General features: G+C 59.7%; 2 protein-coding genes across 2 annotated transcripts in view; both read left to right on the forward strand.

Moving 5' to 3' along the window:
* The window catches only part of LOC117639690 (beta-1,3-galactosyltransferase 5-like), a 67,017-nt gene that overhangs the window by 22,103 nt on the left and 21,983 nt on the right, over positions 1–22,931 (forward strand). Inside the window, exon 2 of the mRNA XM_034375566.1 lies at positions 17,545–17,592. The gene's annotated coding sequence lies outside the window, so the exon portion shown is untranslated. The remainder of the gene's footprint in view (positions 1–17,544; positions 17,593–22,931) is intronic.
* LOC117639257 (alpha-tocopherol transfer protein-like) lies at positions 11,036–12,935 on the forward strand. Its single transcript, XM_034374746.1, has 6 exons — positions 11,036–11,251; positions 11,377–11,533; positions 12,045–12,297; positions 12,408–12,518; positions 12,590–12,698; positions 12,832–12,935. Exons 1-6 carry the CDS (start codon positions 11,074–11,076, stop codon positions 12,888–12,890), a joined length of 867 nt encoding a protein of 288 aa, XP_034230637.1. The 5' UTR covers positions 11,036–11,073; the 3' UTR covers positions 12,891–12,935.

Raw genomic sequence — 22,931 nt, forward strand, 5'->3', positions numbered from 1 at the left:
GGGGGACGGAGGTGCACTGTGCGGAGTCGAGCCGCCGCCGCCGCTGGCCTGCTGGGAAGGGAAGGGGTGGCGCGCCCTTTCGCGGGGGGGGGCGGGGCGGGGCGGGGCGGGGCGGGGCGGGGCGGGCGGACGGCCTCGCCACGCGAAAAAACAATTTCTCTCCGAGCCTCTGCCGGACGCCCCCGCGTACTACGTCTTCATCAGAAGAGAATTAGCCCCCGCCCCCTTTACTACCCCCATCGAGCTACCCCCCCCCCCCCCCCCTTTTCTTGACCGCCGTCCAGTCGGCTCGGCGAGGAAAGGCAAATACAGGGCGCCGCGTCGAAGGCCGCCTCTAAGGACACGCGCCGTCACGCCACGCCCCGCCAGGCCCCGCCACGCCACGCCGCGGCCAATTCGCAAATCGGCGGAACGAGTCAGTCGATCACTGGCCGGAAGCGCGTCGCGCCAAAAAAAACAACAACAACTTCAAAATGAAAGAGATGGAAAAGACGCGGACTTGATTTGCCGAGAAAGGGGTTGTTGTTTTGAGTGAAAAATCGCCACAACGAGGTGGCCATTCGTTTTCTAGTGATGCGTGTCCCTGCAGGAGCCGGTGCATAAACTGCATGTGATTTTGACATGATCAGTTTTTTTTTTCGCACTTTTGTCTCGCACGATGGCTGGCCGGCGCGTGTCGCCCGCTGTCCCTCGCCTCCCCTAAGGGCCGCCCCGCCCCGCCCGGCCCCGCCCCCTCGGCCCTCTAAGGGCCCCAGGTCACGTCGCACGAAAGGGAGCGTCTAAGGACCCCCTGGCCGCGTGGCCGCGTGGCCGCGCAGAGGCAAGGGCCATTTCCGAGGATGGAACTCATCAGACGCCGCTTTTGCCACCGCGCACCGCTGGGGCCGGGCGGGCCGAGGGGGCGGGAAGGGCGCGGAGGTCGTCCTTCTGGCTGTCCCTTTTTCCGTCGCCCAGTCCCTCCGTCCGGGTGTCTCTGTCTGTCCGTCCGCCCGCCCACCCCGGCGGCGCCCCGCCCGCCCCCATGTCGCCGGCAACGGATTTCAATTTCCTCTACCGAGGCACTCTGGTTTTCGCTATTTTGGCTCCGCTACGCTCGGCCACGCTCCGCTGTCTGTGGGGCTTTGGCGGCCCAGCCTATGGCCCAGCCTATGGCCCCGCCCGGCCCGGACTAGACGCGTCATCGCGCTCGGAAACGGGGCGGCAAGTGGCGGCTGGATGGCCGGATATGGCGGTGGAAACGGAACGAATCACAACGGCCGACGGCAGGGGATGTACACGGTAAAAACGCGTCAACAAGGGTGCCGTCGCCGTCGCCTTGGTGATCCAACCCCACGCTCCCTCACCTTGCGTTATCTGCATCTCTGGAGCGCGTCGCGAACGTTTTCCACTTGCTGAAAAGAAAGGATTAGAAAGCACTACCAAACGACGTGATTTTTTGTTTGTGCATACCTCAGCTGGCCCTACAGGTTTCTTGAGCGACTGTCAGGAAAAGGGAAGCCAGGCCCTTTACCCTTTCTTGCCAGTGTGCCCTTCGAATCCTCAGCCCCCCGCGGTCTCCCCCCCCCCTCCCAAACTTGCCTCCACCCCGAAATTGATGGTGAGAAGGTCGCCGGGTCGGTGCACATGACGAGGACCGTCTGGAGTGGGCCGTTGTTATTACAGTGGAGCCGACGAGGGCTTAGTGCGACTGTCTCTCTCGCACCCGCAGGCCGGCCTGGGCCATCCCCTTTGTCCTTGGGTACCCTTAACTCTCGGGGGAGTCCTACTGTGTCCGAGTCGCCCGGCTGGCTGGCTCGCAATCGGTATTCCGCGGAGGCGGTCGCCGCGGCGGGGCGGGGCGGGGCGGGGCGGGGCGGGGCTCGGCAGGTGGTGACCAGGCACCAGCGACCTGCTGCGTCACTAGATTCAGCTGACCGACCCTCGCCGATCAAATCAAAGCGACTCGGCGGCCGAACGCCGAACTCGGGAGCCGGCAGCCAGCAGCATGCCCGAATGCCGGTCCAGTCGGGGCGGGGCGGGGCGGGGCGGGGCGGGGGCGTCCCCGTCGTCGTGGTCTGCGGCTTGCGGGGCTTGTGGGGCTTGCGCGTCGATCCAGGCGGCGGACACACCTGCCACACAGTGTGTGACACACAGTGTGTGACACACCTGCCAGGCGCCTGCAGGCATTCCAGCCGCTGGAAACTCTCCAGGAATTTGGAATGCCCGCGGGGCGTGTCGCGTCTCGCACGGGATTCCCGAAAAATCAAACTCCGCGTTTCACCCGACTTTTCAACCCCTAACCTTTTTTTTGTTGTTGTTGCAGTGGTGCAGTATGTGTGCGCGTTTATTGTGCCTGTATCGGGTTCCACTTTCCCCGAAATGACGCACGCAGTCTTCCGGCGTACTCGTGTGTGTCTATGTGTGTGTCTGTGTCTGTGTGTCCGTGTGCGCAGGTGGCTTGGCGCCCTTGGCGGCGCGTGACGACCACGCCGCGCCAATCAATAAGAAAAAGAAAATAAGGAAAGAAAAGACGAAAGAAATGGAAAACGGGCCGCGCGCGTAACGAGAAGCGAGTGCGAACGCTGTTTGCACCACTCTGTGCAGCTGGCGAGGCGAGGGCAGCTAGCGTCGTTCCGAGAGTCGTTTCCGTCGCGCTGTCTCTCTCGCACTCGCGGAGCGTGCCGTGTGGGTGTGAGTGAGGCAGGACGACGCTGGGAACGGACGGAGCGACGTCGATAATCGAGGTTTCCCCGTGAATGACGCGCCGCCGGGCTGCGCAGGGCGATTCCGAACTCCGCTCTCGTCGCTCTGTCTCTCTCGCACTCACGGGGCGGGCGGCGCGTGCGAGAGAGACGGAGCGACGCCGCTCGGAAAGGGCCGGGCTGACGTCCTCGCCGTCAACAGCGCCATCGGTCCCTCGCGAATTGTTTACCGAGTCAGCATCGCCGCAACCGGAAATTTGGGCGTGTGGTCGTCGCCGCGCTTGGTCGCGGTGTGCACCGCATGCGGTCACGTCGTGGCCAACTTTTCGCCCACCCGGGTCAAGCGGACGCCGGCGCTGGTGCACAGTGGGCCAGAAGACCGAAATTCGGGACACGTTTTGAGCTGCCGAGTCGCTAAAGAGGACTCGAACCGAGCGTGTGACCCCACCAATGGATTCCTCGTGCGGAGAGCGATCCATTGGTGGGGTCACACGGTCGGTTCGAGGCCTGTTTAGCGACTCTGGAGCTCAGAACGCGTCCGGAATTTTGGCCGCCTGCGCCGGTCTTCCGGCCCACTGTGTGATGTTGCCGCAATTAAAGGACGCCCCCCGACGACGACAACGGGACTGGCGCGGCGTCCGCGTCCGCCCACCGGAACGGAATGGCGCGGTCCAGGGTCCAGCCGCTGGATTAGTCGCAGTGTGATGTCACGCTTGGCCACACGGCCCAGCCACTGCAAAAAATAATGAATTTGAGAACAACAACTTGAATAAAGTGGTCGAGTGTCTGCAGTGTACCAGTGTACCGACACACCGCGACCTGCCTGTGTGTAGTAGACGCAGCGTCACCCCGCCCGTCCGTCCGTCCGTTCCGGCTCGTGTCAGGTGTGGCTGCTCTGTTTGTGTGCATCCCCACGGCGCCACGACGGACAGACAGACAGACAGGCGGGCGGAGGGGGGGCGCTGTCAGGCTGACGGGTAGGCAACCCGCATGCTGTGCCGTTTGCAGTGGCGTGTGCAGCCCGCCTGGCTGTCCGTGGGGTTGACACGGTGTTGGTGTGCTGCCGGGGACGTCCTGGTGGTGGTACGCCCCGCCCCGCCCCACCCCACCCCACCCCGAGGGGCTCGGCCGGCGCGTCACGCGACCCCCATTACCCTGCGCCAATTAAACGTCATCAGGCATACGGGGCGTTGGACTGGATTCTCTCTCTCTCTCGCACCCACGCGGGACGCCCTACGAGTGCGAGAGAGACAGAACATTGGTGGGCGTGTCCGCTGGCCCGCACCGCTACAATGTCCGCCGCAGTGCGGTCATATCGACGGGGGCACAGAAACTTAATTGTTTGCACACTTGACTTTTTAATGTTCAGTATCTTTTTAGTGTTATGCGAAACACGGAGTTGTTTGCTGGGGTGGCGGTCTGTTCGTCGGCGGCCTGTCGTCGGCGACCTGTTCGTCGGCCTGCCGTCGTCGGCGGGCTGTCGGCGCGAGCTCGGCGGCACGGTGATGACGCGGCGCGGTGATGGCGTAGGCGTTGCCCTGATGGATGCAGCCTCTGTGCTGCCGGAGTAGTCGCCAAAGTGCAGCAGCAACACATGGCGGGGCGGGGTGGGGCGTGAAGAATGCGGTGGCAGGAGGGAGGAGGTGGAGTGGAGTGGTTTGCGCTGTCGCTTGTCAGCCCAGGGCAGCCCGGGTCCCCGCACTGGGAACAATACGGCCCCCGTCTGCCACCTTTTTTTCCAGGCCCAGACGACCGACCCCGCGGCGGCTAGCTGATTCTCACTATTATGCCGCTGTTATCTCTCTAAAATTCTACTCCTTCTTCTTCCTTTTGGCGGTACCTCTCGCCCTAGCGACTTCCCCCCGCCCTTGTATTGACGGGTTCATTTCCTCCCCCCGCTGTCGCTGTCTCTGTCTGCCGGTCTGCCGGTCGTCCGGGGTCTAAAAATACTGGCGGTCGCGCTGTCTCTGTCGCGCAGGGCGGGGCGGGGCGGGGGGGGGCGGGCCCTTGCCCTTGAGGGCCTGCAAGGGGCACGCGGGATTACGTACGTCGCAACAGGCTTTATTGTTAGACACGTAGGGCTGCGTCACTGGCCCGGCACACTCTCTTTTCCGCGTGTTTTTTCCGCACGCCTCACAGTGGGCCAGAAGACCGGTTGAAGAGGACGAAACTCTTGACGCGTTTTGAGCTCCAGAGTCGCTAAATGAGGCACGAACTGAACGTGTGACCCCACCAATGGATTCCTTGTTCGGAGAGAAATCCATTGGTGGTCACACTTTCGGTTCGAGTCCTGCTTAGCGACTCTGGAGCTCAAAACGAGTGTAGAGTTCTGGTCGCCTCCACCGGTCGTCTGGCCCACTGTGCGCCTCCGCCCTGCCTCCCCGCGTGGCAGGGAGCGCTAGCAAGTCGCCGCAGCTGGGGCCGTAAAACATCTCATTTTAGTCGACCAGGAGATTCATGAACTGCTCGCCCGGCCAGGCGAGTCCTGCCTGCGGGTCGCCTCCACCCTGTCGCTCCGCTCTGTCTCTCTCGCACCCCTGCGGCACGCCCCGCGAGTGCGAGAGAGACAGAGCGACGAAGGGACTTTCGGCAGCAGCCCGCCCTGCCACGGCCGCCGCCGCAAATCCAAGTTTACTCTCTTCTTTTGTGCGCAAGCGTGCCTGAGGTGACATACCGCCCTGGGAAGGAACTGCTGCGGCGACGCGCGCACACACACGCTCACGCATACACACACACACACGGCACTCACACACACGCACACACACACACACACACACTGACGCGGCACTGACATGCGCGCATGCGAAATGAGCGAAATGCGCATGAGAAATTAACGATGAAGTGTGAGGCGAAAGAGCGCGGCGAGATGGCTCCGTTTTTCCGCGCTGCTGCTGCTGCTAGTGCAGACTGAGAGTCGTGTACGTCGCTCTGTCTCTCTCGCACTCGTGGGGCGTCCCGTGTAGGTGCGAGAGAGACAGAGGGACGCTTGCCTGCCTGACCTTTCCGTCGTGACAATGTGTGGCTTGCGTCGCGACTTTCCTTCCACCTGCACAGGCCTCGTCGCTCTGTCTCTCTCGCACCCTTACGACACGCCCCGTGAGTGCGAGAGAGACAGAGCGCCCGCTGGAAACACGGCAAGCCCTGCATTGTGTGTCCAGCCACCGCCTCGGCCAGTGTTCGATAACCGCCTTAAAGTGCCGGCAAAACAGTACAGAGAGGGGGGGGGGGGCTGCGTCCTGTTCGACCAGCGCGGCGAGACATCGACTCCGGAAGGGACTGGAAGCTGGCGGGGCCGGACCGCAGATGCGAGCACACCGTGTGCGGCTAAAGGCCAGTGGGGGTGCTGCTGCATTATGAAGGCGGTGCACCGCGCGCCACGCCACTGCCACTAGCGCCCCCGCCGGCAACTGCCGACAAAGTGTTATTTCGCCACTCGCTGCTCGCGTTTTTAGTTTATTTTTTTTTCGGAAACGAAGTGTCGGCCGTTGCGTGGCGGTTTCCGCGCGCGGTGTGGTGGTAATGGTAATCCAATGAGCTGAAGCGGCGCGCTTTGTTTTTGATGGCGCCACCACTGGAAAAAGGGGGAGGGGGAGGGTCCTTTGGGATGCCAGGGATGTACTGCGAACCGGTCCCTGCAATTCGATTGCGGATGAAAGGGTGGGGGGGGCACCCACTAGCCAGGGGATGACACGAAACAATCGGAAAGACCGGCCAGATGCCTTGGTGCGTGCGGAAGGGATGGGACCCCAGGACAAGGGACCCCAGGACAAGGGACGCGAAGGGACGGGGCTATCACCACACTACTGCCCGGCAATGTATCGACGCGCACCCCCCGCCCCTGCCTGTCTCTTTTTATTGAGGACGCGTTTTGCATTCTACTTTGTGTCGCGGGACGCGGCGCTGCAGTGGGGGTACTGTAGGTGCGCGTGACACCGTCGCATTTTTGTCGTTGTTTTGTTGTAGGTTTTTTTTTATATCCGTCATTTTTAGTGGCCTTGCTTTATTTGTCTTTACCCCCGCCACCTCGGCGGCTTACTCGACACCGTCTTGACGGATCGCCTGTGTCCGGACGGGACGGACCCCGGCCGAACACGAGCCCGAGGCTCCGGGAAGACGAGGCCCTGGAGAGCGCTCGGCCCGCCCCGCCCCGCCCCGCCCCGCCCCGCCCCGCCACGCCACGCCCCGCCCCGCCCCCTGCAGTAGCCGCTCGGACCTTGGCGGGGGTGGCGCGGCGGGGCAGTTGTAAACATAAACAGGCGCAGATTACGGGGCCGTTGTTCCGAGGGGCCGTTTTCGTATCATTTCAGGCGAAACGGCCGAGAGGGAGGGCCGGCCTCGGAACCGCCCTGTCCGAGTGGTTTCATTTAAAAAACGTAATATCCTGTGCCCCACCCCCACCCCACACTGCCGCACCCAATAACGCTTGCAAAATATGACCCGCACTCAGCCAAAAAAAGACAAAGAAAGAAGGAAGCCAATTTTGTTTTGACACTGTGTTCCAGTGGGCCGGAGCTTTCTTTCTGGAGGCTGACCTGGCAAGGTTCCATTGCATTTCTCCAGCAGAGCGATTTTGCGAGGCTATCCGCGTAGGTGCGAGAGAGAGAGAGAGAGAGAGAGAGAGAGAGAGAGAGAGAGAGAGAGAGAGAGAGAGAGAAAGAGAGAGAGAGAGAGGCCGTTTTGCTGGGCGTGTAACGCGGCACGCCGACGGCACGCACTGTGGTGCCCCGCAGTCTCCAGGGACGGTCCAGGGAGCTGAGGGTGCTCCCTGCCGCCGCCCCGCTCTCCAGGCCGCTCTCCAGGCCGCTCTCGGCCGGGTCTAGTGCGACCCTCCGGGCCGAGTAGGGCCCCGAGTGGGGTTGTGGAATTCCGTTATTGGCCACTGGACGCGTCTCAAACCATGCGCGCAAGCCGCACCCCTTTTCTCCCCGTCTCCTTTTTCGCTCTCTTCTCTCTCTCTCGCTCTCTCTCTCTCACTTACACAGACAGGTGCCTTTTGTCTCGCTCTATTACGAAGAAAAGGCTCTGACGGGTCTTGAGAGTGTGTCCTCGCCTTCGCCCAGTGTAGTGGCAGGACAGCCCTGGCGGGCCGAACGGAACGAACCCCCCTTCATTGGGACCGGGCCCTACAGTGGGTCGCCGCTATGACGCCCTTGCCCTTCTGCATGCGAAGGACAAGTTGCGGGTATCGACAGGGCGGCACCACCAGGGCGGCACCACCAGGGCTCTCGCCGGCACCACCGCGACGGGCTGGGCGTGGCAACAAGACAAATTGGCTTTCTTTCCCCCTCCCCTCCCCCACCCCCTGGCCCCCCGGTCGGTCCCTGCGGTCTTACGGTGTGGGGGTGTGAGGCCCCGCCGCCCCGCCGCGCACTGCTGTGACCCTAACAACACTTGGATAGGCGATCCCAAACTTGCCATATCCCCCTCGTGATGATGAAAGTGCCCTGCGGGGCTGAAGGGAAGGGGTAGGGGGGCGGTGAGCATATTCCGAGCATCTGTCTGGATCGGTATGAACACGACGATGGCCAGGAGGGAGGAGGGGGGGGGGATTCCCGCGTCCGCACAGTGTGCGCTCGCCACGGCGGAAAAGCCTTTGCTCGGGAACGCTGCTTAGCGGCCCTCGACGCCGTGCGGGTGCACAGTGGGGGCGGCCAAACCTCTCGACGCGTTTTGAGCTCCAGAGTCGAACGTGTGACCCCACCGATGGATTGCTCTCCGAACGAGGAATCCATTGGTGGGGTCACACGTTCGGTTCGAGTCCGACTTAGCGACCCTGGAGCTCAAAACGCGTCTAGAATTTCGGCCGCCTCCACCGTTTCTTCTGGCCCACCGTGCGGGCAGGCCGCGCGGGCCCAGTCTCGGGCCAACTCGCCAGAGTGGCATTTACTTACTCGCTTCTCACGCGACGATGGTCGGCTCGAGATTGCCATGCGACCGTAGTTTCCCGCGCGAATTCCCCCCTCCCCTCCCACTCTGTTTTGCTGCCTTTACCTTGCAGACGGATTCCAAGAGTCGTTTTCGTCACTCTGTCTCTCTCGCACCCATCCGAAACGCCCCGAGAGTGCGAGAGAGACAGAGCGACGATTCTCGGAATCAGTCTATGCCGCCGCGCCGCGGGATTTTGAGAGGTCGCTCACTGCCGCGGTCATTTTTCCGTCGTCTTGGACGTCGTCATCGTCGTCGTCATCCTAGTGTGCTTCCAGTGCCGTGGCGCGACCTCTGGCTCGACCCTCGCTTCGGACGTACGGCCCTTTGTCCTGTTTTGTACCTAATAAAACGCCGCCCGTAAAGTAGTCACACACACACACACACACACACACACACGTACTTTGTCCCTATGTGGCGGCGTGCAACGGTGTCCTGATGCGCCGCGGAGACTTGGTGCGAATAATGTGTTTTTGTTGTTTTGTATAGCGGTAGTGTCCCATTCGCCAATTCTTGTTTTTGTTGTTGCTTTGTGTTGCGCTGCACGGGCGGGCACGTGGAACGGAAGAGGGGGATGCTGTTCTTTTCACCGTCTTTCGGGTTTTTCGGTTCTGTCCGCCGGTAGAGTCGCCGCGTCGTCTCGCGCTCCCCGATAGATTCCACCCCGTTGTTGTGTTGCTCCCGTTTCCCACCATCGCAATCCGTTTGCCATCGTTTATCTTCCCTCCCGTTTTTCATGCGCTTTTTTCTCTCTCTCTTTTTTGTTGTTGTTTTTTTATCGGCCCTCCCCCTGCGCGACATCCCCCGTATTGGATCGCGAAGTACCTGATAATTGTCGTCCATTAATCACCTTTCCCCTCTCTGTCACGCTCATTAGCTCGCCGCGGGATCGACCGTCTCTCTCTCCTCTCTCTCTCTCTCTCTCTCTCTCTCTCTCTCTCTCTCTCTCTCTCTCTCTCTCTCGCGTCGCCGGATGGAAAAGATTGCTTCGACTGTCCCATTAGCGGCGCGCTGCGCAAAAGCGACACAATTCCGTGTTGCGTGGAGTTTGCCGAGTGGACTGCGCGCTGATTCCGAGAGTCGTCGCTCTGTCTCTCTCATGTGTGGTCTAGCCCTTAATGGTAATGGTGATGCCGAGCGCCTGTGAGGTAGGCAGTCCCGTCGAGCGGCCGCGCGTTGGCAGTGGGGTGTTGCCTACCCGCCGGGGGCTCTTGCGGTGGAGGGGGCACAGTCAGCCTGCGGCCGGGCTCGGCTCGGCTCGGCTCGGCTCGGCTCGGCTCGGCTCGGCTCACCGCGTCCGAAGGGTGGCCTACCCCGAGGCCCGAAGGCGCAGCGGCGCAGACCGGGCTAAGCCGGCCGCAGCACTTTGGGTTTGGGCGTTTCTATGGAGAGGCGTCGCGGGCGTGCGGTGCCAGCGGTGCTGTCGGGGGCCCGGACCCGCTCGGCTCGGACCACAGCGATGCGGCGGGGCCCCCTGCCCCCTCCCCCACCCCCGCCGACCACTAATGCTGTTAGTTGGCGAGGCCCTGGGTGGCCCTGGCTCGAGCCTAACCTCACGACTCACGGCCAAGGGCGTCTGTGACTTGCAAGGGCTACGAGGCGGTAGGCTCGCCCGTGCAGGGACTCGTCGAGTAAGGAGGAAAGCCGAGTCCCTTGGCCTCGCGAAATGCCGGAATCTAGTCGGATGGATCGCACCGGCTTGTGAAGATATTGTTCATGAAGTTTCCTCTGCTGACACTAAATTTCACAAGTCCAAACCTATTTCTGCAGCTTAAAAAACCCAACAACTTTATTTTCACGAAGGCCCTCTTCGTGGCCGACGGCTCCACCCGAGTGGAGCGCGGCGGGGCTGCCTTCTCTCGTACTTTGGCGCAGTAAAACTCACACGTGACTAACATAGTTTTGCCCGAGCCGCGCTGCAATAACTGGCTGGCCGACTTGGGAGCCCGCGGCGACGCACTGCTAATATTTGCGGGCCCCACTCCCACACTGCTGCGAACACCCCTTGGTGCACTGCCCGGTCCTGGCGGGTCACAGTGGGCTCGTCTCGCGCTCGATTGCGGAGAAATGGACGGCAAGGAATCGTCCCCCCGCCACCGGGACGGGCACGACCCGCGATAAAAAGCAAAGTGTCAAAGTTGGCCATCGGGAGTGCTAAATGGAAGCACTTAATTGTTGGACGAAGTGAAATTGGTTCCGAATAAGTCCGGGCCGGTACTTTGCCGGGTGCGGTGCCGTCCCGCTCCCTGGAGGGCCGTGGCGGCGAGGCCGGGACGACGGGGACCCTCGATGCGGAACCCTACACCGCGGACTTTGCAGCAGCGCGTCTCCCCCCCCCCCCTCCTCTCCTCGATGATTGCTGATAGCGTGGCTCGCTGGTCTAGGCGACCGCGGCGCGGCGGCCCCCAGTTGGCAGTGTCTTGGCAGTGCCTTGGCAGTGGCGTGGTCGTCGTATCGGTCCATCGCCATGCCCAGAGCCGAGCCCGCCGATGGCGGCGGTGATGCGGCGCGCGATTCCTGGGGCCTGCCCGGCGTGGAGGCCATCCCCGGGCCGGCCGCGGTCGCCGTGGTCGCCGCCTCCAAGCTGGCCGTGGTGCGCGACCTGGCGGCGTGGTGCCGGCGGCAGCAGCTGCCGACAGTGGAGGGTGCGTGCTTGGCGTGCTTGGCGTGCTTCGCGTGCCGCGCGTGCGTGCGAGGCGACGACGCCTTTTCCGCGCCACGCCTCCGCCTCGACTGTCTTTCTCACCTTTTTGTCGGTCTCGCCACGCAGAGGACGAACTCGTGAAATTCGCGCACAGCTGCGACTATGACTTGGACAGGGCCAAGAAGTGCGTCACGGAGTTCCACGCGTGCCGGAAGAACACCCCGGAGCTGTTTTCCGGCTGGGACACGGAGCTCTCCAACATGAGGTCCATCTTGGATGTGATGTAAGTGCCTGGATGGCCTGGATGGTGGTTAGGGACGCACAGTGGGCCGGATGGCCGGTGGAGGGGGTCAAAACTCTAGACGCGTTTTGAGCTTCAGCGTCGCTAAATGGGCCTCGAACCAAACGTGTGACCCACCAATGGATTGCTCTCCGAACGAGGAATCCATTGGTGGGGTCACACGTTCGGTTCAAGCCCTGCTTACCGAATCCGGCGCTCAAAACGCGTCCGGAATTTGGACCGCCTCCACTGGTCTTCTGGCCCACTGTGGGACGCCCCGGTTCAGGCAGCACTCGGTGCTCCCGCCTCTGGCTCTCCGTTCCGTGGCTTTACGGTGGAGTGGATGCCTCTGCTTTCGACCCCACTATCTGAAGGCCTAATCAACGGCGCGGCCAGGCGACGCGGCCGAGTGCAGACATTTTCGCTGTGCGATTACTCAGCGGCCAAGAGTGTTGACCTGCCACACTGCTGAAATTCCAGTCTGTTTTCAATGAGCATATCTTCTTTTGGTCAGTCTGGTGGCACTCGTGCCCCGAAAGACGCCGCAGAACTGCCGCGTCCTGGTGAACTCGCTGCAGACGTCCAGCACCTCCAACTACGTGTTCGCGGACGTGTGCAAGGCGCTGCTCATGGTGATGGAGACCATCTTCCTGACGGAGCCCACCCTGGACGGCCTGGTGGTGGTGCACGACATGGGCCAGGCCAGCTTCTCCCACTTCATGAAGTTCGGCTGGTCCCTTCCGCAAAAGTTTAGCAATTACACACAGGTATGCTCGCCCGGGCTTCCAACCGACCGCCATGCTCACTTGAGATATAGTACACTGCCAACGTTTTGTCGAGTGGCACGTGTGACTTGGCTACGCGGCGCTGTTGTCAGGAAGCACTCCCCCTGAAGCAGAGCACCATGCATCTGGTGCACTGTTCGTCCTTCGTCGACAAGGGCTTGAAGATGATGAGCCACATCGGCAAGAAGGAAGACAGGGACAAGGTGGGTCCGGATGACGTCAGATGACCTTGAAACAGCCTCAAGACGAAGGACTAACCGGCACTGCTCCGCAGCTTCGCGTGCACCCCGGCAAGGACTACTCGGCGCTCCACGCGGAGATCCCCCGAGACTGTCTACCCAGCGACCTGGGCGGCACCCAGCCCAGCATCGCCGAGCTGCACGGTACGGCGTCAAAGCCGCGCCCTGATTGGCTGCGCACGCCGCCACACGGTCACGGCGGACCAATCGCAGCGTGACTCTTTGATCGGGCGATCTAACTGACTACATTCGGCCAACCTGTGCTCTTGTTCCTCAGAGGCCACGGTGCGGCGACTGGCGGCCTTCAGAGACGTCTTCAAACAGCGGCTGCCTTAGGTCTCCGCGGCCGTCGGCACCCACCACGTCCAGTACAAATAACACTAAAAAAGGAAAAACAAAAAAAATTAATAAAATGAATTTAAAAAGTAAAATTGCAGCGCAAGGGTTATCATTTCGGCTCGCAAAGCGCTAGGTGGAACTGAAGCGACCCAAAGAGATTTACATTTGCATGTGGCATCCATACACATTCACACGCACGGTTCACATGCACACACACACACACACACACACACACACACACACACACACACGTGCGCATACACGTGTACAGACGCACCAGGAACCGTATCCCGGCGCCGCGGCCACAAAGGTGAACCTTGCCCGGGAACACATCAAGAGTAAATTACTTTCCCTGTTGCTCCGTGCCCCCTCCTCCCCTCTCCCCTCGCCTTTTGTTGCTTTGTTGCGCCGTCCAAGTTTTAGACACGGATTTAATCCCGGGGGCGGGCTGGCGTTGGGCTGGCGGGCTCGATGCCTCGATAATCGAGTTGGTCCTCGCGCGCTGCTTCCTTTCGAGCCTGGCCCGGCCGGGCTTGGGCTGTTCCCCGCTCGCCCTGCAGGACCTCGCTACGCCCTGCCCTGCCCCGGGCCTTCCTTGGGCCTCGCTCGGCCTGCAGCAAGCTGACGTGGACTATTCTACGGCCGAGATTGGCCGCCCGCTGCATGCCAAGCAAGGTGTGTGTGTGTGTGTGTGTGTGTGTGTGTGTGTGTGTGTGTTTGTTTCTCTCCTGAGCCCTCTCCTCTCGGACGTGGCGGAGGAGTGAGTGCGCCCGCGCGTCTTCCTTCGGTCCCTTTGACCTTTTCGCCTTTATTAGACTCGTTGCTGCGCCCAAGCCGGAAGGGACCACCTACTCCGTCGTCGCCCTTCTTCTTCTTCTTCTTCTTCTTTCTCTTCTTCTTCTTCTTCTTCTTCTTCTTCTTCTTCTTCTTCTTCTTCTTCTTCTTCTCCTCCGCCTCTCGGCGCCCTCGCACGTTCCAAGCAGGGCCTCCGGTTTACACCCGCGCACCTCGATAAACCGCGAAATGCGTCTGGGCGGGACGTGGCGGGGCGGGGCGGGGCGTGCCGAGGTGGGGCGGGGCGGGGCGTCGCTGGTCCGGCACGTGCTTAGCAGCAGGAATAACAGCCGCCCTCGAATCGGCCCTTTATCGGCCAACTTTGGCGGCGCGCATGTCGGCACGGAGGGATGCCGAAGGACGGAAACACAAAAAACGGGGAGGGGGGGCAAAGTTTTAATGGGAAGCAAGCGCTGACCCCGCCCGCCCCACCCCGCCACGCCCACCCCATCCTGCGTACGCGCGCCAATTGCGTGAGGTAATTAAAGTTTTTGTTGTCTGTTGTTGTCGCCTCGCGGAGGGCGGCAGGTATCAGGGCTCAATTGCGTTGGAACCCGCACACACACACACACACACACACACACACACACACACAGCTACTCACTCACGCGAGGTCGTGCCAACACCCCAACCCCCCAGCACAAACACAACCACACACACGGAAAGAGGGAACACAATCAAACCAGATGTGGGCTGGCATGCGCGTGCTGCCCTTTGCAATGGCTGCCTGCTGAATATGAATCGCGCTGTCGACGCCGCGCGATGACACACACACAACACACTGAGATTCGACACGCGTTATTGCGTTATTGTTGCTAGTGCACTGAATGGCTGGTTGCGATTCATATTGGGATTGGCGCTATGTCGGGCTGGCGTGATGGTCCTGGTAATGGAAGGCATGTTTGTGGAGCGCGCCTTGCTGCCGCCACTCTCTCCGTCTCTCTCGCCCTCATGGGGCGCGCAGTGGGGGTGCAAGAGAGAGGCAAGCACTGTTTGGGACCAAGTCTGCCGAGAGTGGTTTGGAGGCCCCGGAACGCGAAAATCACACACCCCGGCGAATTCCTACCTCACCCCCCTCACACCCGACTGATGTCTGTCTCTCTCACACTGGCCTCACTGCGGGACGCGTTGACGTTGTCCCACTCCTTGGCGTGCCCCTGGAGCAGATTGGGGTCTTTAGAGATGGAATGAAAGGGGCAAAAAAGGGGCAGCATTTGCAGTATTTACACGCAAAGCTGGTCGTTCTTCATGGTGACACTTTTCATTGCCGTCGGTGTTTGCCCTCCTCGTTCCCCTCTCCCACTCTTAGCATGCAGCGCTACTTTTCCCTCAAATTTACGACTTGTTTGTTTTGCTGCTCAGGATTTTTTGCGAGTTTTTTCTGTGCATTTTATTGTGAAATTAGCCTCGGTGTTTCGCGCTCCTCCGCGACAAGCGAAACTCTGGCGCCCTCTGCCTGGGCAGCCAATCTTATCTGTGGCGCTGGCTGGCCGTGCCTGGCCCTGCCTGGCCTGCAGGTGTTTGGCCCCAAGTTGGGGCCTTTCGGCCTTACGGTGGCCGGGATTCGGAAGCAATATCCCTGACTGCTGATAATGAAAGTTACTGCCTCCGAGGGACCGCGCTCGGCTCCACTCGGAACGGCCGGAGGAGATGGCGGCGGCGCGGGGCCGCGGGGGATGGAGGCGGTTATATCTCTTTTTCCAGCGACTCGGGGAGGGGTTGTCACGGTCTGATTTACCGGCCCGGGGCCAAATTTTCCAGCGCGATGCCTTGGAGTCACGCGTTGGGTGGAAAAGCAATGGGTCGAACGTCTAACACGCCCGCCCGGCCGTTGCAGGCGACCCCTCATGAATCGATCACCGGGAGCGTGTTGCCTACTCTGGAATGCTTATCGGGCGCTTTGAATGATGATGTTGACTCTCCCGACATGCCAGAGAAGAATCAATGTGAGCACCCCTCGTACTGCCGGCAGGGCCAACCCCCTGAACCAATTGAATCCCGCTGTGCCCTACGCCCTCGGACACTTCCTGCCCGTGAGACCCTTGCTGTGATACCCTCCCCCCGCGCCCTCCAAGGCCTTCCTCCCGTTGACACCCTCCAGGCTCATTCCATTAAATCCGCCGCCCTGCACGGCTACGGCGTGGCTCGGGCCGAGGCCACGGCGTCACGGCGTCTCGCTGACACGTTGACAGAGTGTTGATGGAGCACTTCATATTGCTGGAAGAAATGGCGGCCGCTCTCCCATCGGTTCTAATGGAACAGCCTCTCCTTCCCGCCCTGACAGCGCGCCTGCGATACGCTTCATGATTTATTAAAATTGAATGCGGTTGATGCCTCCGCTGTGCGCGAGCGCGCGCCGAAAGACCGGCCGGGCGCGACGTGTGCCCCTCACCACCTGCAACCAGATGAGTGATCTCATTTTCCATTATCTCTCAGGCTTGTTTTAAAACATTATTTCGCACCGCCGGCAAAAGTCAAGAGCAACTAACTTTGGAACCCTGCCTCAGCGTGGACTCAGTGAGACCACACGTTACCGCAAGAAGTTGAAAGAGAAGCCAGACTGCGTTTGGGATTCCTTGGAGCTCCGCAGCAGTTCAGTGTGTATTTTCAATTTGAATTTCTTGTATACTTTCAATCAAAGTTGCCCTCCGGTGCAGTTCTGATGAAAGGGGCGACCTAGTGTTGTTGTCAACTCGGATTCGTCTTGTTTGGTCCAAGTTGGGAGAGACTTTCCTTCCTTCCACCTTCTTGACGAGGCCAATACTCACTCCTCGCAGCGCGTGCGGAGGCTCTCTTTCCACGCAGATCTTTCCCGGTGATAACTCGAGGGCCGCCGGCTGGTGACGCCCGAGAGGGAAGAAAAAACCGACGTGGAATTGTAAGAGGCTGCGCGGCGGCGGCGGCGCCACCAGCAGTGTCTTCGTCCAATAATTGCGGACTTAGCAATTCTAATTAGGATCTGTTACGAAATGAAGTGTCCATGCAAATGCGTTATGACAAAAGCAGCGACAAAAGCTCCCGCCGATCCGCGTCGCAAGCATTGCCGGAGGCGTTCTGTGAAATGGCCAAGTTTTCTCGTTAACATGGCCGAGTTTGCTAAAGCCACGAGCTGAGTGCGCGATGCCACGAGGGCCGCGAGCCGCGCTGCTGGCACGCCACCAAGTGTCTCGCGGAACACGAAAAGGACGAAAAAGTTGCTGTCTGGAGCCGCTACCTCACGGCTGCCAGGGAAAAATGGAAACCTGGCACCGCTTCGGATAAACAAGGGACGGACAAAATTCTGGGTCGTGTTCCCTCCGTTTGCGTGCTCGACGTGTCAAGATTTGACTTTAATTAATTAGCCCGTCGTTTCGCTGTTCACTGACGAGTGAAACGAAGTCAGAGACGGCTGTTATTTCTGAATTATTTTTTTAACCAGTGGGCCCCCTTTTGCCGGGGTATTTATGCAGCCCCTCAAGGTGTGCAGATAAGCCCGGAGGCGTCGAGGTGGACTCGTTTGTGGTGTCCCGTCGAGCCGGCCTAATGAAAGTGAAGCCCAGCCTTTTTTTTTTTTTTTTTTTTTTTTGCTGAAACAAGATGAAAGGAATAAGGCCGTGTCCGCTGCGCCGCTTTTTGACAAAGTCACTTCCTGTATTTTATTTCGCCATCCGAGGGGGCTGGAGAGGATCTTGGGGAAAAGATGGAGGAGGGGCAGAGTGCCTTCGAGCCTATGGCAACTCTTTTTTTTTATTTTATTAATATAGCAAATCGAGCGAACTTCCTGTTCTGTTCTTGGTGGTTGTCAGCTTTTGCCATAACTTGTTCTCTCTGCTTTCAGGCTGGGTGGCGCGCAGCCAGCCGTAGTCACCGTCATGTGATGCCATAGGTAAGTTGAATTCTTTACTTCTCGTCTTATTTCTTTTTGTTATTCTTTCTCGGCGCCGTCCTACAGCGGGATGCTGTGCCGTCACGCCCCTGCAGTTGGCGGGGCTAGAGCCGGCTCAGCTTGAGCTCACGACGGCTTGCATTGAACGCGTGCCCTAACGACGAGGGTAGAGCGGGGGAAGTGGAAGGGGGAGCAGCGCAGCACTGTGGGTCTGACGAGGGAGTTTAGTTTGACAGCATGGCCGTACCGCTTGGTCTTTGCCTTTGGAAAGGCAGAGGTAGAGGTGCGGGTGGGTGTGGGTGTTTGCCTGTGTGAGTTGCTCCACGAGGTTGTCGCGCTCGAATGTAAACGTGACAAGCTGGTGGCCTCCTTGCACACCCTCCCAAGGTCCATGCAAATGGCCGTGGTGATGACAGTGATGCTGCCGGGGCGGCCGGCTGGGGGTAACGGCCTAGGGCGACGACGACGACGAGGAGGAGGACGACGCCCGCGGGGGGTAGTTCTGCGACGAATATCACACCCGCTGTCGTATTTCCATCCGGGCCCCTATCTCCTTCCCCGGCAGCCAGCCCGGCAGCGTGGCAAACATGATCGTGCCATTGTCGAGTTTGCTGGGCGTAGCCGCCCTTCGCTGGAATCCAAACTTGGCGGGCCCCTTCACGTCAAACTGTTCCGCAACAGACCGACAACAGGTGTCGCCCTGAGTGGGGCTGCCGGGCTGCCAGTTTAGTGGTAGTCGCAGGTAATGGAGACGGACTGGGCCTGCCCTCCAAGGTTGGCGGATCTGCCTCTCGAAGCGCCATGTTTTCCTCTCGGGGAAATTCCTCCAACAGGGTCGTTTGCCTCTCCCTCCGCCAGCCACCCATTGTGCAGCAGATTGTCCTTGTCCTGCCTTTGGCCGGAGGCTCCGGGCCGACGACAGGGACACCCTGTCCGGGTAGCAGGTGATCCTTGTCGATCGAATGGGGCGCCTGTACTCTGTGCCGGGCTGCAGTGAGGCTTCGTCTCGGGAAAGCTTGCACCACCAATAGAATTCTCAGCTTTCACTAAGTTTCGGGTGCCTGAATGATTCTCTGCTCTTCGGGTCTGTGTTGCCGTCGCGGCGTCTGGCCGAAACTTGGTGGAGCGGAGGGAGAAGGACAAGAAAGATGGAGGCGCTGACTTGTTAACCTCGTCGAGTCTGTTCTGGCTCTGTTCTCCAAGTTGTCCCTGCCGGCAGTGCCTTGGCAGTGGCGGCCCGGCAAGTGCGGCTGCTCTCCTAGGCAGTTACTCGCCTTATGTCCGGAGTCCGGTTCGCAATCAGCTAAGTGGGGTGGCGCGGTGGTGTGGTCTTCTTATCACCGCCCCCTTCCTCCCCCTCCTTCCTCTCTCGCTCCCCTCATCTGCTCCTCGTCGCACTTGGCGCGTAGTTTGTTGTTGTTGTTTTTCCCTTGTTGTTGCTCGGTACAGGTGTGAGTTGTTTAGAGGTGCTGCAACTTGGTCGAAGCTGATACGATCGAGAACGTGGTGGTGCCGGGGCGGCGCGGCGACGGGGTGGCAGGGGCAGAGCAGCTTAACATTTATTGAGACTTTGGGTGCTCGTGTCTCGTAAACGGGTAGAGATAAAAAAAGGTGCGCGCAGGGCGACCCGCATTTAACGTTAAATTTTGAGATGAAGTTCTCCTATGCATCACCTTTTTATCTCTAGTGAAACAAAAAAAGAAAAAGGAAGGTTAAGTTTTCGCGCCCTGGGGCTGGCTGAGAGGCCCCACACGGTGTAAACTAAAGTTGGTTGGAGCACTTTGGCGTGGCAGGGGTGTTGGCGGCGCGGTGGGGTGTTAAGAAAAGAACATCCTTTTCCTCCCTCCGCGGCTCCGCGGCCTCCGCTTGGATTGGCGCCTAGCAGTGCCGTGCCGAGGGAACGGCGTGGAAATGACAAGCCGGCTTATTGCGTTTCGCCGTGCAGTTCAACTTTTCAGCGCACGCGCGCCAGGCCGCCAGGCCGGCAGAACGGTAAGCGTCGCCGCCAGTTCCTTCTATCCGCCAACTTTGCGGTAGCGTCGATTTTATTCTCTCTCTCTCTCTCCCCTCGCGCTACCGGTCGGCTGTCGGTGTTTATGCTCGGGGGATGGGGTGGTTCTTCCCGCTCTCGCTTGGCTGCGATATGGGCGCGAACTGCACCGTTGCGAAGCTTAATGTGGCGGAGCTGAAGAAAAGTAAGGGAAGTATGAATAATCTTCGTGAAATGAAATTCCCCTATCGCAGCAGAAAGGTTAAGACGGTACACGGCGAAATTTGTGTCTGTTATTTTTCGTTTTCTTGCGGAGAGGCCTTCCCGGACCGCCCCCCCTCCAGGCAATCCTGCCGGCCCAGTGTCCACCAGGAACCAGGACGTACAAATGGTGGTGTGAGTCCCTCCCCCAGGGCCGAGCTCGGCCGTAGGCTAGAGGCTGGATAAGAGAAAAGAAGACGGGGTTACTTACAGTGGCGCGCTGCCTCGCCCGCGAACTTAGGACGGTTTGCAATCGCCCTCGACTCTCAGGAGACACGGACCTCTAACGAAAAAGCGTAATAAGGTTGGTTGTGTAACAAGCAAACTTTTGCAACGCTGTTGCCCTGCTCGTCCATCTCCCAGCGCTCATCTCAAGGCGCCGCGTCGCGAAAACATCTCGGCTGTATCTTCTTTTTCTACTGAAAGTTACCCAGAAAGAAGTTCACTCGAGGAAATACCAATTTTCCGCACTGCTAAAAACCGATATTGCGTCTCGCGATGAAAAGCAGAGGGCGACAATGACTTTTATTTTTATTGTTATCTTTCCTCCCCAAGGCGACCCCGTTTCGGCCTTCGGCTCGGCCTTCGCGGAGCAACAAGTGACCCGCCCCAATAAGCCCATTTCCTTTTGGAACGCGCTTCGCTTGGTTCACTTCGGTGTGAAAGCCGAAAGGCCCGGCCGCCCCGGCCTCTTTCAGTCTTACTCACGGCCACACATGCTCGAATGCGCCCGGAGCCCCCCGAGCCTGAATGAAGGAAATCCCTTAACGGGTCAAAGGATATTATAAAACGAGTCGCCCTCGGGCCGGCTGCCGCTCCTTCAGGACTCTTGTTTTCCTTTTCTTCACAAAGTTAGGGGAAAAGTTGTAAAACGGACGAAACGTGATCGCATGCAGCAGACGAGCGCAGTGGAGCGTGAAGGACTACTGCTGCTTCAATATTTTCTTTCCGACTTTTTCCACACTGGAGGAAAAGAATGACGTTGGTCCTTTTTGCCAGTGCTCTTCCCGTTGATTGTGCGAGGGAAAGGAGAAAAGGAGAACACGTTTTGGCGCGTATTCTTGTTGGTTCTTAATGAAGGCCGGCCCTGACGAGCCGCGAGTCCAATGCACAGAAGCACAATGCACCAGGAAATCGGGCTTTTGCTTTTTTTCGGTCGCTGTTAATTGTCACCCGGAGTGGGGCGTGAATTTTTCCCCCGACGCGCAGAAACAATCCGCAAAGCTTTGACTTCGGCACCTCTCTTTTTTTGCACCGGTGCTGTGCTCCCCGACCTGATGGCCGCATAACGGCTTCCTATCGGTTTATCGGAGAGCTCCGCGAACCGCCCCTGCTAATATTCAATCTGCGTCCGGTTTCGCTCCTGACCCATATTCAGCGCAGGATCCGCCGTGTCATTTCCCCGCCTCGATCTGTTTCCATTTTCTCGGTTTGAATGTTGGCACCGTTGTGCAACGCGACCCGTAATGCGTCGCGTGGGCGTGGTCAGTTCGCAGTGCCGGACCAGATCCGGCCGGTTCCGCTTCCTGTGTGCCCGCAACAACAACAACAAGAGCGTCTCTCTCTCGCTCGCTCTTTGGCGACGCAGCGGCCGGAACGCTCCGCCATGCGTGTGCCCCAGTTACAGTGCACCTGCAGCAATTATGCCGCCCATTCTACCAGCCGATGGGAGGGTCGCTCCAAGGCCGGGCGCCGCTTCCCAAAAAAAAAATTAAAGAAGCTTGGCCATTATTTGACACGGTGAAAGAGAAGGAAGAGTGCAGTGTCGTTGACCGGTCGTTGAAGTCGGCGGCAGTGCAGCCTCGACGCGCGGCACTGTATTAACTGGCTTTCGGCGTGTAATTTGCATGGAGCTGGAACTAGGAACCACACCGCGCGGGGCCGGGGCTGGCTGCGGTGTGCACGGCACGGCCCTCAGGGACGGCCGCCCGGGACGGCCGCCGCACTGTTATGCCCAGGGTAGTGGCGCCGGCAGCGCTGAGCGCCAGCTAGCTCGGTCAGCACGCGGTGCCGGCCCGCCTCTCTCTCTCTCTCTCTCTCTCTCTCTCTCTCTCTCTCTCTCTCTCTCTCTCTCTCACTCCTGTTCCGCTACTCCACCCTCGCCCGGCTCATGATTAAACGAAGTGGTACAGCCTGCTCGCACCTGATCACCAGTGTGCTTTCAACCCCATGAACCCCGGCCGCGGCTACACTAGAAGAAGAAGAAGAAGAAGAAGAAGAAGAAGAAGAAGAAGAAGAAGAAGAAGAAGAAGAAGAAGAAGAAGAAGAAGAAGAAGAAGAAGAAGAAGAAGAAGAAGAGATAGAAGAAGTAGCAGCAAGAGGAGGAGGACAGAGATTCAGCAATATTGGCTCTATCAACATTTTGTCAAGTTTTCGTGTTTTATTTCGACGCCGGCTGTCAGCGGGAGTCGTCTCCCCGGCCTGCCTGCAGGTGACGTGCAATTTTTCATCCGCCTCGGCGGCCCGACGGGGAGTCGCTGGAGGAGCCTGTCGATGGATGGCGGTCACGGCCGGGGAGAATGGTTTTCAGTTTCATCAATATCCATGGCGCCAGGGTGCCAGGGCCCGGCCGAGGCCCGGCCGAGGCCCGGCCAGGGTGGCGGCGGCGGTATGCCTCCTCCTCGTCTTTTCATCAAATTAACCGTCGCCGGCGATCCTTTTTTCGCCCTCTCTTTCTCTCTCCCCTTTTTGTCTCCGGTCGGTGCAGATGGGCGCCTCGAGTGCCAATCACCCGCCAGGGCCAGAAGGGGCTGTGATTGGACGCGAACAATTCGGACATTTTTCAAAACACTTTTTTTTTTTAAATTGAAATTTTTGCTATAATTTTTGCAGTTTCCAGCCGAGAAGTGCTTTATTTTCACAGGGATGGGTCGTGAAAAGGGTCGGGGGCTGCAGCGCGGAGTGGCCATCGTGGGGCTGCGGGGGCCCCAGCGGCCGGGCCCCGGCCCCGGATAATGCGCATTCCATCCAAATGCCCCCCAAACAAAGGCCCGCCGTTCCAATGATAGCATGAAACAGCGTCCGTGTCATTTCGGCGGCCCCGATACACGCCGCGGGTGGAGCCGGCGCGCCAGTGTCGCCGTCAGAC

This window comes from Thrips palmi, unplaced genomic scaffold (genome assembly GCF_012932325.1).
Source record: "Thrips palmi isolate BJ-2018 unplaced genomic scaffold, TpBJ-2018v1 HiC_scaffold_11, whole genome shotgun sequence".
NCBI lineage: Eukaryota > Metazoa > Arthropoda > Insecta > Thysanoptera > Thripidae > Thrips > Thrips palmi.